Source organism: Oncorhynchus gorbuscha, linkage group LG01 (assembly GCF_021184085.1).
Source record: "Oncorhynchus gorbuscha isolate QuinsamMale2020 ecotype Even-year linkage group LG01, OgorEven_v1.0, whole genome shotgun sequence".
Lineage (NCBI taxonomy): Eukaryota > Metazoa > Chordata > Actinopteri > Salmoniformes > Salmonidae > Oncorhynchus > Oncorhynchus gorbuscha.
Window position 1 is genome coordinate 3,697,841 of NC_060173.1, and position 16,011 is coordinate 3,713,851.

The 16,011-nt window shown below is 41.2% G+C and overlaps 1 protein-coding gene across 2 annotated transcripts; it reads right to left on the reverse strand.

Annotated features, from left to right (window-relative positions):
• Positions 1–1,633: 1,633 nt before the first annotated feature.
• On the reverse strand, positions 1,634–10,110 carry LOC124031978 (small VCP/p97-interacting protein-like). Of its 2 annotated transcripts, XR_006838192.1 has the most exons (5): positions 9,778–10,110; positions 9,385–9,435; positions 8,013–8,077; positions 4,036–4,143; positions 1,634–2,725 (listed from the first exon to the last, which is right to left on the reverse strand). XR_006838192.1 is itself a non-coding variant. In XM_046343871.1 (4 exons), exons 1-4 carry the CDS (start codon positions 9,838–9,840, stop codon positions 2,717–2,719), a joined length of 231 nt encoding a protein of 76 aa, XP_046199827.1. In that variant the 5' UTR covers positions 9,841–10,110; the 3' UTR covers positions 1,634–2,716. The 2 variants fall into 2 exon arrangements, 1 of the variants encoding a protein (XP_046199827.1); XM_046343871.1 differs by lacking the exon at positions 8,013–8,077.
• Positions 10,111–16,011: the final 5,901 nt, after the last annotated feature.

Consider the following 16,011-nt stretch of genomic DNA (forward strand, 5'->3'; position numbering starts at 1 on the left):
TTCTAAAACCCTGGAATGAGTAGGTGTTCTAAAACCCTGGAATGAGTAGGTGTTCTAAAACCCTGGAATGAGTAGGTGTTCTAAAACCCTCGAATGAGTAGGTGTTCTAAAACCCTGGAATGAGTAGGTGTTCTAAAACCCTGGAATGAGTAGGTGTTCTAAAACCCTGGAATGAGTAGGTGTTCTAAAACCCTGGAATGAGTAGGTGTTCTAAAACCCTTGAATGAGTAGGTGTTCTAAAACCCTTGAATGAGTAGGTGTTCTAAAACCCTTGAATGAGTAGGTGATCTAAAACCCTTGAATGAGAAGGTGTTCTAAAACTCTTGAATGAGTAGGTGATCTAAAACCCTTGAATGAGTAGGTGATCTAAAACCCTGGAATGAGTAGGTGTTCTAAAACCCTTGAATGAGTAGGTGATCTAAAACCCTTGAATGAGTAGGTGATCTAAAACCCTGGAATGAGTAGGTGTTCTAGAACCCTTGAATGAGTAGGTGTTCTAAAACCCTTGAATGAGTAGGTGTTCTAGAACCCTTGAATGAGTAGGTGTTCTAGAACCCTTGAATGAGTAGGTGTTCTAAAACCCTTGAATGAGTAGGTGTTCTAAAACCCTTGAATGGGTAGGTGTTCTAGAACCCTTGAATGAGTAGGTGTTCTAGAACCCTTGAATGAGTAGGTGTTCTAAAACCCTTGAATGGGTAGGTGTTCTAGAACCCTTGAATGGGTAGGTGTTCTAGAACCCTTGAATGGGTAGGTGTTCTAGAACCCGTGAATGGGTAGGTGTTCTAAAACCCTTGAATGAGTAGGTGTTCTAAAACCCTTGAATGAGTAGGTGTTCTAAAACCCTTGAATGAGTAGGTGTTCTAAAACCCTTGAATGAGTAGGTGTTCTAGAACCCTTGAATGAGTAGGTGTTCTAAAACCCTTGAATGAGTAGGTGTTCTAGAACCCTTGAATGAGTAGGTGTTCTAAAACGTTTGACAAGTAGTGCACACACACTGTATATTCCAGACTATGACTTTACTCGTTCTGATATTTCTTACATTCTTTCTATTACTTTTTGGTTTATATGTGTATTACTGCACTTTTGGAGCTAGAAACAAGCATATCTTTTTCATATATATATATATATATATATGTATGTATATGTATATATGTATGTATATGTATAAGTGACAAACTCTGATTTGATTTGTCCATCATAAAGGGTGGCAGGTAGCCTAGTGGTTAGAGTGTTGGGCCAGTAACGGAAAGGTTGACGGTTTGAATCCCTGACAAGGTGAATAATCTGTTCATGTGCCCTTGAGCAAGGCACTTAACCCTAATTTGCTCCAGGGGTGCTGTACTATGGCTGAAGAAAGAACATTATGAAACCTGGTGAATAACATCAGTCCTATTACCATCGTGACAACAGACTGCATACCAAGGAAGAACATTGTGTGAAACCTGGTGAATAACATCAGTCCTATTACCATCGTGACAGACTGCATACCAAGGAAGAACATTGTGTGACGCCGGTGTATGTTTGGATTAACATAATTCCTGGAACATTGTCATGTCAACAATATTACTCAACAGGTTGAAATGAAAGGTACTGGGTGTCGTGAGTGGGAAGTCAGGCGCAGGAAAACAGAGAGTTCAATATAGTGTTCCTTTAATGCACACACGGTGAACCATTTTCTTCATACATTACAAACCGATAGAAACCGTTACAATGTGTAGAAAATAACCTATATTGCACAGACATATATCATCAGTAGGTAGCTATGGGAAACGTAGTTCTTTTCACACTTAACTACAATAGACAAGTAAACTGCATAGTGCTGGTGCATGAACTCTAAAACATTCACGTGGTTCATCAGTAGCTATGGGAAACGTAGTTCTTTTCTAACTGAACTACAATAGACAAGTAAACTGCATAGTGCTGGTGCATGAACTCTAAAACATTCACGTGGTTCATCAGTAGCTATGGGAAACGTAGTTCTTTTCACACTGATCTACAATAGAAAAGTAAACTGCATAGTGCTGGTGCATGAACTCTAAAACATTCACGTGGTTCATCAGTAGGTAGCTATGGGAAACGTAGTTCTTTTCACACTGATCTACAATAGAAAACGCCATTTGAATCATCTAGGCCTATTTTGAACATTAAAGGACTTTGTTGCATAAAATCATTTTAGAAGGAAAATGTACTATACGGTAAATAGGTCACAAGACTGAGAATATTCCTCAGAAGAAGAAAGCACCATGGTGTTAAAGCTGGCCAAGTTGAAATGGCTGAGAGAACAAAGGAGGAGCGTGAGGAGAGAGGACAAAGAGAGAGTACGCTGCAAGATGCCTGGTACAGTTTATAGATGTAGTGTGAGCATATTTCCTCTGAGTGTGTATATTCTATTCATAGCTAAGCCACCCTGTCTGTTCCAAAGCTCCATTGGCTGGCTTGCATTTTCCTCTTGTGTATCTTGGCATTAAGGGAGGCATGTCCTGTGATTCACACTGCCAACATGGGCAGTAGAATCTTTATTTTTTTTACCAGTGTCGAAGCCTGGCAAACAATCCCCTCTAAAAAAAATAAGCTTGCAATTAAAAATATTAAAAAATGTCAGAAGGGCCAACATCCCAAAAAAAGCCTTTTCAAGTCAACTGGTACCAACACTCTTCATGTTGTTAGCTGAACCTCTGTCTAGATGGAGACATCCAGGATCTCTCCATGTCCATCTTCAGCCTACCTGCCATTACAAAACAGAAGAAAACATGGTATTAAAGGATCGGAATAGACACAGGTCATCTCCTCAAAGGGGAAAAGCATAAAGACAAAATAAATGACCCGTTGAGAGAAACAGGAAACATCCCAACAACACGTGGGTGATATGTGGCAAACATAAACCAGGTGCAGCCATTCATGTAGTCAGAGACATTAAAAAGCCTTTATGTTTCGGGCTGCATCATTGAACTGTTCTAACTCAAAACAAATTACCTTACAGTGGGGAGAACAAGTATTTGATAACCTGCAAAAATCGGCAGTGTTTCCTACTTACAAAGCATGTAGAGGTCTGTAATTTGTATCATTGGTACACTTCAACTGTGAGAGAGAGAAACCAAAACAAAAATCCAGAAAATCTCACAGTATGATTTTTGAGTAATTAATTAGCATTTTAAAAGCATGGAAGCATGGAGGTGGAAACATCATTCTTTGGGGATGCGTTTCTGCAAAGGGGACAGGACGACTGCACCGTATTGAGGGGAGGATGGATGGGGCCATGTATCGTGAGATCTTGGCCAACAACCTCCTTCCCTCAGTAAGAGCATTGAAGATGGGTCGTGGCTGGGTCTTCCAGCATGACAACGACCCGAAACACACAGCCAGGGCAACTAAGGAGTGGCTCCGTAAGAAGCATCTCAAGGTCCTGGAGTGGCCTAGCCAGTCTCCAGACCTGAACCCAAAATAAAATCTTTGGAGGGACCTGAAAGTCCGTATTGCCCAGCGACAGCCCCGAAACCCGAAGGATCTGGAGAAGGTCTGTATGGAGGAGTGGGCCAAAATCCCTGCTGCAGTGTGTGCAAACCTGGTCAAGAACTACAGGAAACGTATGATCTCTGTAATTGCAAACAAAGGTTTCTGTAGCAAATATTAAGTTCTGCTTTTCTGATGTATCAAATACTTATGCCATGCAATAAAATGCAAATTAATTACTTTTTAAAAATCATACAATGTGATTTTCTGGATTTTTGTTTTAGATTCAGTCTCTCACAGTTTAAATATACCTATGATAAAAATTACAGACCTCTACATGCTTTGTAAGTAGGAAAACCTGCAAAATCGGCAGCGTATCAAATACTTGTTCTCCCCACTGTATATCATTAATTAATTAATTTTATTTTATATAATATCTATAAGCCAGCAAAGAATACAAGGTTAGGCCATCTTGCCTTTCTCAAAGGTGTGCCGATTCGTTAATAAGAGACTCACCTCTTGAAGTTGCAGGCAGACTGTGACATGACAATCTGTGTTCACTGTGTTGAAAATACGAGGACTAACCTTCAGCCCTCCTCCAGGTGGAGACGGTCTCATCTCTTGTTTCTCCATCTCCTTATTCTTTTTATTTCTCTCAACTGCTTGGGGGTTTTTGACGCCCCTGGAGGTTGTCTAAGAGGAGATGGAGAGGTCAGAATGGCAGCTACAGACACACGGCCGTGTCCCCACTGGCACTCTATTCCCAATATAGTGCACTACTTTAGACCAGGGCCCTATTGAACCCTATTCCCTATATAGTGCACTACTTTAGACCAGAGCACTATAGAACCCTATATAGTGCACTACTTTACACCAGGGCCCTATTGAACCCTATTCCCTATATAGTGCACTACTTTAGACCAGAGCACTATAGAACCCTATATAGTGCACTACTTTAGACCAGAGCACTATAGAACCCTATTCAGTGCACTACTTTAGACCAGGGCCCTATTGAACCCTATTCCCTATATAGTGCACTACATTAGACCAGAGCCCTATAGAAACCTATTCCCTATATAGTACACTACTTTAGACCAGGGCCCTATAGAACCCTATTCCCTATATAGTGCACTACATTAGACCAGAGCCCTATAGAAACCTATTCCCTATATAGTGCACTACTTTAGACCAGGGCCCTATAGAACCCTATTCCCTATATAGTGCACTACATTAGACCAGAGCCCTATAGAAACCTATTCCCTATATAGTACACTACTTTAGACCAGGGCCCTATAGAACCCTATTCCCTATTTAGACCAGGGCCCTATAGAACCCTATTCCCTATTTAGACCAGGGCCCTATAGAACCCTATATAGTGCACTACTTTAGACCAGAGCCCTATAGAACCCTATTCAGTGCACTACTTTAGACCAGGGCCCTATAGAACCCTATTCCCTATATAGTGCACTACATTAGACCAGAGCCCTATAGAAACCTATTCCCTATATAGTACACTACTTTAGACCAGGGCCCTATAGAACCCTATTCCCTATTTAGACCAGGGCCCTATAGAACCCTATTCCCTATTTAGACCAGGGCCCTATAGAACCCTATTCCCTATTTAGACCAGGGCCCTATAGACTTGTAACAGTATAGTCAACACTAACGTCTCATCATGTGTTCAGTGTTCAGTTGAAACAAGTTAATTCATTGTCTTCCGTTCACTTCACTTCACTTTTTGATCTTTTCAGAAATGGGTCTCTCATTATTGAGAGATTTTACAGACAAGAGATTTACTAGAATACAGGCCTACATGTGCATGTCATTATCTGACTAGAAATATTATGTTGAACATAATTCTATTTGTACGGTTAAATGCTAGATACAGAAGTGTTGCATATCAAACTGAGCTTCCTGAGAGAGGATAGTGCTCGCCATTGCCATTGGACAGAGCAGCCAGACTTCCTGAGAGAGGATAGTGCTCGCCATTGGACAGAGCAGCCAGACTTCCTGAGAGAGGATAGTGCTCGCCATTGGACAGAGCAGCCAGACTTCCTGAGAGAGGATAGTGCTCGCCATTGGACAGAGCAGCCAGACTTCCTGAGAGAGGATAGTGCTCGCCATTGGCTAGAGCAGCCAGACTTCCTGAGAGAGGATAGTGCTCGCCATTGGACAGAGCAGCCAGACTTCCTGAGAGAGGATAGTGCTCGCCATTGGACAGAGCAGCCAGACTTCCTGAGAGAGGATAGTGCTCGCCATTGGACAGAGCAGCCAGACTTCCTGAGAGAGGATAGTGCTCGCCATTGGACAGAGCAGCCAGACTTCCTGAGAGAGGATAGTGCTCGCCATTGGCTAGAGCAGCCAGACTTCCTGAGAGAGGATAGTGCTCGCCATTGGACAGAGCAGCCAGACTTCCTGAGAGAGGATAGTGCTTGCCATTGGACAGAGCAGCCAGATGTCACACTTCCTGAGAGAGGATAGTGCTCGCCATTGGCTAGAGCAGCCAGATGTCACACTTCCTGAGACACATTCAGTACAGTTAATGCAGATATATAGCCGTTGCCAGGTCGTCACTAGTTACCACAGCCACAAAGTCATAAACCCCACCTACTTCTACAATTTATCTTCTTAAAATATTATTTTAAACCTAACCATAACCACACTGCTAACCTTATGCCTAAATTAAGACAAAAATAAAATAAAAATTAGTTTTCATGAATTTTACAATTTAGCCAATTTTGACTTTGTGGCTGTGCTATCTAGTGGGAACCCAGTTTCCAGCTGTTTGACACATGCTGGATTATATGGGTCTTCCCATGTGGCAAGAGGCCTGGTCCCAGATCTGTTAGAGGCATTAAGTTCCATTGTTGTGTCAGGGAAAGCATAAGTTATAGCCTGGTCCCAGATCAGAGGCATTAAGTTCCATTGTTGTGTCAGGGAAAGCATAAGTTATAGCCAGGTCCCAGATCTGTTAGAGGCATTAAGCTCCAGTATATAGTGTTGTTGTGTCGGGGAAAGCATAAGTTATAGCCTGGTCCCAGATCTGTTAGAGGCATTAAGCTCCAGTATATAGTGTTGTTGTGTCAGGGAAAGCATAAGCTATAGCCTGGTCCCAGATCTGTTAGAGGCATTAAGCTCCAGTATATAGTGTTGTTGTGTCAGGGAAAGCATAAGTTATGGCCTGGTCCCAGATCTGTTAGAGGCATTAAGTTCCATTGTTGTGTCAGGGAAAGCATAAGCTATAGCCTGGTCCCAGATCTGTTAGAGGCATTAAGTTCCATTGTTGTGTCAGGGAAAGCATAAGCTATAGCCTGGTCCCAGATCTGTTAGAGGCATTAAGCTCCAGTATATAGTGTTGTTGTGTCAGGGAAAGCATAAGTTATAGCCTGGTCCCAGATCTGTTAGAGGCATTAAGCTCCAGTATATAGTGTTGTTGTGTCAGGGAAAGCATAAGCTATAGCCTGGTCCCAGATCTGTTAGAGGCATTAAGCTCCAGTATATAGTGTTGTTGTGTCAGGGAAAGCATAAGTTATGGCCTGGTCCCAGATCTGTTAGAGGCATTAAGTTCCATTGTTGTGTCAGGGAAAGCATAAGCTATAGCCTGGTCCCAGATCTGTTAGAGGCATTAAGTTCCATTGTTGTGTCAGGGAAAGCATAAGTTATAGCCTGGTCCCAGATCTGTTAGAGGCATTAAGCTCCAGTATATAGTGTTGTTGTGTCAGGGAAAGCATAAGTTATAGCCTGGTCCCAGATCTGTTAGAGGCATTAAGCTCCAGTATATAGTGTTGTTGTGTCAGGGAAAGCATAAGTTATGGCCTGGTCCCAGATCTGTTAGAGGCATTAAGCTCCAGTATATAGTGTTGTTGTGTCAGGGAAAGCATAAGTTATAGCCTGGTCCCAGATCTGTTAGAGGCATTAAGCTCCAGTATATAGTGTTGTTGTGTCAGGGAAAGCATAAGTTATAGCCTGGTCCCAGATCTGTTAGAGGCATTAAGCTCCAGTATATAGTGTTGTTGTGTCAGGGAAAGCATAAGCTATAGCCTGGTCCCAGATCTGTTAGAGGCATTAAGCTCCAGTATATAGTGTTGTTGTGTCAGGGAAAGCATAAGTTATAGCCAGGTCCCAGATCTGTTAGAGGCATTAAGTTCCATTGTTGTGTCAGGGAAAGCATAAGTTATAGCCTGGTCCCAGATCTGTTAGAGGCATTAAGCTCCAGTATATAGTGTTGTTGTGTCAGGGAAAGCATAAGTTATAGCCAGGTCCCAGATCTGTTAGAGGCATTAAGCTCCAGTATATAGTGTTGTTGTGTCGGGAAAGCATAAGTTATAGCCTGGTCCCAGATCTGTTTGTGCGATCTTGCCAACTCCTGTGGTCAAAGGAGTGACAATAACCATTGGAGCTGGAAAGACAGCACAAACAGATTGGGAACTAGGGTAAGGAACGGTTTTAAAAAGTTAAGACAGAATGACAGTGTGCAGCGCCAGAAGTGAGAGGTGTGGGTGGTGGGAGGAAATACCAGCAGAGTGAAGACATTGAGCTGAGAACATGGTCTTCATACTCACCTCGATGCTTTAGTAGGCCGACATGCTTTATGGGTTGGATACAATTGGCTTTGACTGAAGAATTTCTGTATAACAGTAAAAATATCCACCAGTCTTATGAGGAGCTACTAAACATTATGATTGAAGAGACATTAGTAGCCTTGCAACAAAAGGGCACAAACACCATAAATTGGATTTCTAGATTGGATTTCTAGATTGGATTTCTTGGTTCAAGGCTCGTTATATAGGCGAACCTTTTCACACTACTGAGCCGAATCAAGCCGAGCTGCAGTGTGCTGACCTGGTTACACGGCACATCTACCGTACAGGTGTAGGATCTTAATTTGAGACAGTTTGCAACAGCCCAAACTTAATCATGCAGCAACAGGGAATGTGAATTATTATGTGTATTATAATTAAATTGAGAAAGGGAAATGGAAAAAAAATCGAGTCTGAAATTTCACAGTGAAAATTACAAACTTCAGAAGACTTTTTCAATCTCAAAATACACTGCAAGTTTGAAATGTCCTGGACATTTCTCCTGCAACAGGGTCATCACATTAAGATCCTACATCTGTAGCTGCTGGAACCGTGCTGGGAAAGGATTGGAGCCAGCACAGTAGGGTTTTATCGGTCAGTTCACACGATAGTGTAAAAAGGATAGCTAATAAGATCACTGCCTTCTCTCTTCTCCCAGCAGACTCCACTGTGTCTCAGTAAGCTCTTCTACGCTATACGAAGAACAACACTTGGAGATTGGCTGGCTGCTGAGATTAACTAGTAGAGTTGGGACCATAAACCATACCGATCACTTATCACAGGCATTTTGCGGATATCGTTCATTACGATAAGTAGCCTATACTAGAGAAATGTGTTTGAAATTAAATATGACTGATTGTTAATGGAACAATTAATGGCTACAACCATCCAACTAGTAGTAGTTTAAAATGTTTTTGTTATAAACTTTATCGTTATTGCATCAATTCAGGCAATTTATCCCAATATGGATTTTTGTCCGTATCGCCCAGCTCTACTGACTGTTCAGTGGATGTCTACAGTATGCCACTTAGAAGACACCCATCCAAGCTAAATGACTCATGGTACAGTGGTGTACAGGATCACTGTGGGAACTGAACCCACAACCTCCACACCCTAATCCCACTGAGCCACACAGGACCACCATGTGTAGGCTATATAGGACTGGTTTCCTGGACACAGATTAATCCTAGTCCTGGACAACAAAAAAAAGACCAGTTTAACGGTGAATCTCCATGGAAAATGCTTTCCAGTCCTGGACTAGGTTGAATCTGTGTCCGGGAAACCAGCCCTTCGCTGTACCAGTGTAAGCCAACCTTATATGGTTGTCATAAAAACTGGTCCAAAACAGTCATACCTCTTTCTGTCTCTGCTCGGCTGTCTCTGCCAGCTGACGTCTCCTTGTCTCCTGGGAAGGAAGCAGAACATGATGTTGAGTATAAGGACAATGTAAAAAATAACGTTATAATGAAATTAATGAGAAAAATATATATATATTAAACGAGAGACCTGAAGAGCAGAGATCTGAATGGGAACGTATAAATCTGATTGTTTTGGTGTTTGTTGGTTATGCTGTTACGTTACATTGTTTCATTTTAGAATCCAACTATATGTACAATTTGTTTACGATGTTGACCTGAAACATGGACAATAGTGTGTGTGTATAAATATATATATATAAGTGTAACTCGCTAGTTACCGCCAGCACCCAAGCTAATAATGAACCGAGCCACTGTAACTAGTTACTTACTCGATCTGGTGTGGGGGACAAGTCGTTCCCAGATCCACCAAGGCACGGTAAACACATCCCCATATTTGAGCAAGGAAATCAAAATGTTTACTTTCAGTGTTGCATGTTTGTTGACTAAATTACTTGACTAGATTGAGCTACTTAACGTTATTTCGCAACATCTAGAAGAACCCAGCAGGCAAAAAATGGACTAGTTAAGTTAGTTCCTCTTGTGCACATCGACAAAAAGTGTCCACCCACTCTGCTTTTGATAAATCTACGAGCTAACTAACTATAAGCACTTGATATATTTTTTTCTCTCCATCTAACCACTTATTGAAACGACTTGGAAAACGTCCACTTGAAAGACAGGGTGGGAGGGGGGGGAGACTTGGCCAATGTAAACACAGAATATGAGTTGTGTTCAAGAACATGCCTTAAAAATGTTTTACCTTTGTTAGATCATCAGCACACATTTTAAATGGCTTTTTACAGATTTGATGTTTTTACAAAGAAAGTACTTTTATTCAAGGTTATTTTTCATTGGTTTTAACAACATGTACTTTTTACCAAATTTAAATGTAACTTTCAAATGCTGTGTTTTATGCTTTGTTGCCGTTTTTATGTGTGTAAATGATGTAAAAAATGTATGAGCTGTTTTTAAAGGAATTGTGTCAATAAAACATTTCAAAAAAAAAAAAAAAAAAAAAAAAAAAAACCTCAGACGGGCTTGTTATTCTTCTATAATATAACGGGGGTCCGCAAACAAACGTTAAAATGTGTTTGCCACCACCTATTGTGCTGGAGTGTCTGGTCAATCACAACATTAGCTCCACATTTCTAAATCCTCCTACCGAACTCAGTACTTCTGAGAAGAAAGAAAAGCCCTACTAACTTCAAAAAAAAAAAAAACCTCCCTCATCCCCCTTCCAAACCTCTCCAACCTCAATCCAACACTTCAGTCTTTCCGTGTCTTCAACATACTTACAACAATACATGCTCCATCGTTTCATTGACCATACACTCCAGACACAAACCATTCACATGTTGCCAACCAGATGTCATGATAAGTTCAATGTACCATTTTTTCATTTAACGAGGCAAGTCAGTTAAGAACAAATTCTTATTTACAATGACGGCCTAGGAACAGTGGGTTAACTGCCTTGTTCAGGGGGCAGAACGACAGAGTTTTACCTTGTCAGCTCAGGGGTTTGATCAAGCAACCTTTCGGTTACTGGCCCAACACTAGGCTATCTTCCGCCCCCAATGTCCTAGGCGCAGTCGAGCAAACGCCACCTCTTCCTTCCTAATCTGACCTTTGAATCTTGGTCCACCAACCTTTCTTGGAGGGTAGATAAATGCCGGCCCTTGGGCTCCAAATCCAATTTCTTCTGCCGCACATCTATCAAAATGGCTCTGATCTTACATTTGGCCCCACCTCTACCCAGTGGAACATTAATATCAATTATATCTAGTTGTAAAGCTCTTTTGGCTAACTGGTCTACAATTGAATTCCCAAATGTATTGGGACCCAAAAGTATCTCACTACTACACCCAGTCTCTCCATTCTCCATGATAACACGAATTCCTCCAATAGTAGGTCACTCCTACTAGATTTACCAGGTGATAAACTATTCTGTAGCTCAGTTGGTAGAGCATGGCGCTTGTAACGCCAGGGTAGTGGGTTCGATCCCCGGGAGCACCCATACCTAGAATGTATGCACACATGACTGTAAGTCGCTTTGGATAAAAGTGTCTGCTAAATGGCATATATTATTATTATTATTATTATATATTATTCGATACAGACAGAGAATATGATCATACTATAATTCTAAACAGGCTGTACGTCCTCCACCCACTGGAGGGCAACTAGGGTGGCAGTTAGTGGTTAAGAGTGTTGGTTGCTGGTTTGAATCCTCGAGCCGACTAGGTGGAAAATCTTGTGCCTTTAACACCAATTGCTCCTGTAAGTTGCTTTGGATAAGAGTGTCTGCTAAATGGGGTGGGAGGTTGCCTATTGGTTAGAGTGGAGGGTTGGCAGGGTAGCCTAGTGGTTAGAGTGTAGGGACGGCAGGGTAGCCTAGTGGTTAGAGTGGAGGGGCGGCAGGGTAGCCTAGTGGTTAGAGTGGAGGGGCGGCAGGGTAGCCTAGTGGTTAGAGTGGAGGGACAGCAGGGTAGCCTAGTGGTTAGAGTGGAGGGGCGGCAGGGTAGACTAGTGGTTAGAGTGGAGGGACGGCAGGTAGCCTAGTGGTTAGAGTGGAGGGACGGCAGGTAGCCTAGTGGTTAGAGTGTTGGACTAGTAACCGGAAGGTTGCAAGTTCAAACTGACAAGGTACAAATCTGTCGTTCTGCCCCTGAACAGGCAGTTAACCCACTGTTCCTAGGCTGTCATTGATAATAAGAATGTGTTCTTTAACTGACTTGCCTAGTTAATTAAAGGTAAAATAAATTTAAAAAATGACTCAAATGTAAATGTACTAATCGTCAACAGTTCAACTGAGTATACTGACAGATCATCTGTCTTCTGCACATCAAACTCAGGAATGTAAATGTGCTAATCGCCAACAGTTCAACTGAGTATACTGACAGATCATCTGTCTTCTGCACATCAAACTCAGGAATGTAAATGTGCTAATCGCCAACAGTTCAACTGAGTATACTGACAGATCATCTGTCTTCTGCACATCAAACTCAGGAATGTAAATGTGCACCCACTATCTGGGTCCTTGGATCCATCTGTGAAAAGTGGTAAAAATGCATTTAAAAAACCTTCAACCAATATAATTGTCACTGACTTCTGACCAATCTTTCCTTTTGTCTACCAAGGTTAGATCAACAACAGGATCTGGTGAGTAACCATGGAGGAACAGACCATAATCACCACGGAAGGGCCAACCTCCAACCTCTGTCATCAGCAGGTTTTTCCAACTGTCCAACCAAAACCACTGCCTTGTCTACTTGTATATTCCCAACAGTAATCGAGAAATGTAGCAGTGAGATGCTCAACTTTACAGCCGTTCAGCCTAACCCAATAAAATAATGGCTTGTTTTTTTTACGCCATATATCCAAAGGCATCTCACCACACGGACAGGCTGCACACAACACTTAGGTATACAGAACGACTGCATAGTGTGTTCTGAATGTATTTGTAACCCGTTTTGCGATCTGAAACACAACCCCTTTGCAGTCTGCCATGTGCGATCGAAGCTGCCGCCCCGTGACCACGAGTCACCAGTTTGCCGGCAGCAACACAAAAAAAAGTACTTCCGCAGTACGGGAGTTAAGAAACTTTCAAAATAAAAGTCCCCGACGTAATATTAGAAAAAAAGTGTGAATAACTTGTATTTATTCACGATATATGAACAACTATTGTCTAAACATTAACAATGATTCATATTTGTTCATATCTAAGTTGCATTACATTTGGTTTTTAAAATATGTTCTAAGGTCAAATAAATGTTCCCAATATGAATCACCGCAAATGGAATACATATTTGCCTATAGAGCAACAAATATTCTGGGTGCCACAGTAAAAGTATTGTAGGAAATACTCAGGGGTGTCTGTAGAATGTATATATGGAGTCATGTCATGGGGTTCTGAATAACACGGAGTGTTGCCACTATGTATTACACATACAATGATTTGTATCGTGGTCAATGGAATGGGTGTAGAAAGGCTCGCAACACTCTTGTGTTTTTCCATATGAATCGTTTTTCCTGTACCTATGTTTGTACCGTATAGTTTACAGGCATCCCATTTTAAGCTGTTTGACCACAGTAAAAGTCCAGCAACATTTCCTATGACCTAGCATTTTGTTTAAAATGATTTGTATTCTAGGGACTCTAGTGAGTAGACTGGACTAGGGACTCTAGTGAGTAGACTGGACTAGGGACTCTAGTGAGTAGACTGGACTAGGGACTCTAGTGAGTAGACTGGACTAGGGACTCTAGTGAGTAGACTGGACTAGGGACTCTAGTGAGTAGACTGGACTAGGGACTCTAGTGAGTAGACTGGACTAGGGACTCTAGTGAGTAGACTGGACTAGGGACTCTAGTGAGTAGACTGCACTAGGGACTCTAGTGAGTAGACTGGACTAGGGACTCTAGTGAGTAGACTGGACTAGGGACTCTAGTGAGTAGACTGGACTAGGGACTCTAGTGAGTAGACTGGACTAGGGACTCTAGTGAGTAGACTGGACTAGGGACTCTAGTGAGTAGACTGGACTAGGGACTCTAGTGAGTAGACTGGACTAGGGACTCTAGTGAGTAGACTGGACTAGGGTTTTATGGACACACAATCAACCGTTTTTCCTGTAAAGTGCCATTTCTTTGTGCAATACAACAAAAAATACAGTGACTTTTCTTAAACATTACATTTCAAAATTGCATCCCTTGAACAATAGCACCAGTAAATAAACAAGAATCATACAATCAAAATAAATGTTTTTTTATTGTTTAAATCTGTATGTATTTGTATATTATTATTGTTCACCAGTAGGCTATTATGTTCTTGACATTAACTCCAACCTTTCCTCAATGTGCTAAACCTTATAATATTATCTATCTTATAGAATGTAGTATTTGTCTTTCGTTTAGAATTTTCCCACATGTAGTTATATTTTTTTTTAACATCATTTTAACATTATGCACTATTCAAAGCTGCAAAAAAATATTAGTTCACACATAGCGTCAGACTTTTATTTTGAAGGCAAAATTCTTCGCGTCTATGCAGGTGTTGTGAGATCTGATAATCTGTGTCGAACTGCAAAAAGAAGACTTGGAACACCAGTATAAAGATATATAAATTGTATAATAAAATAATAAATTATATAAATAAAATTTTGCACGCCCAATTTTTCAGTTTTTGATTTGTTAAAAAAGTTTGAAATATCCAATAAATGTCGTTCCACTTCATGATTGTGTCCCACTTGTTGTTGATTCTTCACAAACAAATACAGTTTTATATCTTAATGTTTGAAGCCTGAAATGTGGCAAAAAGGTCGCAAAGTTCAAGGGGGCCGAATACTTTCGCAAGGCACTGTATAGGGTAGGCACTTTCAATGACGTGATGGAGTTAAATGAAGTGCTGGTGTGCGTAATGATGAGCAGCCTGGTGACTTCGAGCTCCAGAGAGGGGGAGCAGACGTGACAGTAATGGATATTTGACCAAGAAGGAGAGTGATTGGAGTGCTGCATCAGATGATCTGGCCTCCACAACCACCCGACCTCAACCCAATTGAGATGGTTTGGGATGAGTTGGACCGCAGTGTGAAGGAAAAAAGCAGCCAACAAGTGCTCAGCATATGTGGGAACTCCTTCAAGGCTTGGAAAAGCATTTCAGGTGAAGCTGGTTGAGAGACTGTCAATAGTGTACAAAACTGTCATCAAGGCAAAGGGTTAACTTTGATTTGTTTAACACTTTTCTGGTTACCACATGATTCCATATGTGTTGAATGTATGTAGAATGTAGAAAAATAGTTTTAAAAATAAAGAAAAACCCTGGAATGTGTAGGTGTGTCCAAACATTTGACTGGTACTGTACATGCATGTCAATCTATTTCCAATAATAAAAATATATATAATTTGCACTTTATTTGACCATGCAAACAGTAATTGTATTTCCCCTTTATTTCTCCCCTTAAATATATTCATATGCACTACACTACACAAAACGCTGGGTTGTTTGGATGACTAGTCGTTGGGTCAGTTAGTTGGGTTGCTTTCTTTAGCAAGAGCACGGTTGGGTTGTTAAAGGTTATTGATGCTGCGTTAATTCTCCCGCCAAATCCAGAAGGTCGAAGTGATCAGGCAATGAGTCAATGAGGATTGTTGCAGCTGTTTAGCAAGTCTAGCGTACCGTGCAGCCAGCGCTGAATGGAATTGCTTTTTGCTGGACAAATGGGAAAGACGTTGTGGCTGACCAAAAACTGTGAGTAAAAAGCTACCTAGCTGACATGACTAATGATCCATTCAGGTTAAATAGACCTAGCTATCATAATTACATATTTTCTCAGTCATTGAGTCATTAAAATTCGTTTTTCAACTACTCCACAAATTTCTTGTTAACAAGCTATATTTATGGCAAGTCGGTTAGGACATCTACTTTGTGCATGACACAAGTAATTTTTCCAACAACTGTTTACAGACAGATTATTTCACTTATAATTCACTGTATCACAATTCCAGTGGGTCAGAAGTACACATACACTAACCGCTTGGAAAATTCCAGAAAATGATGTCATGGCTTTAGA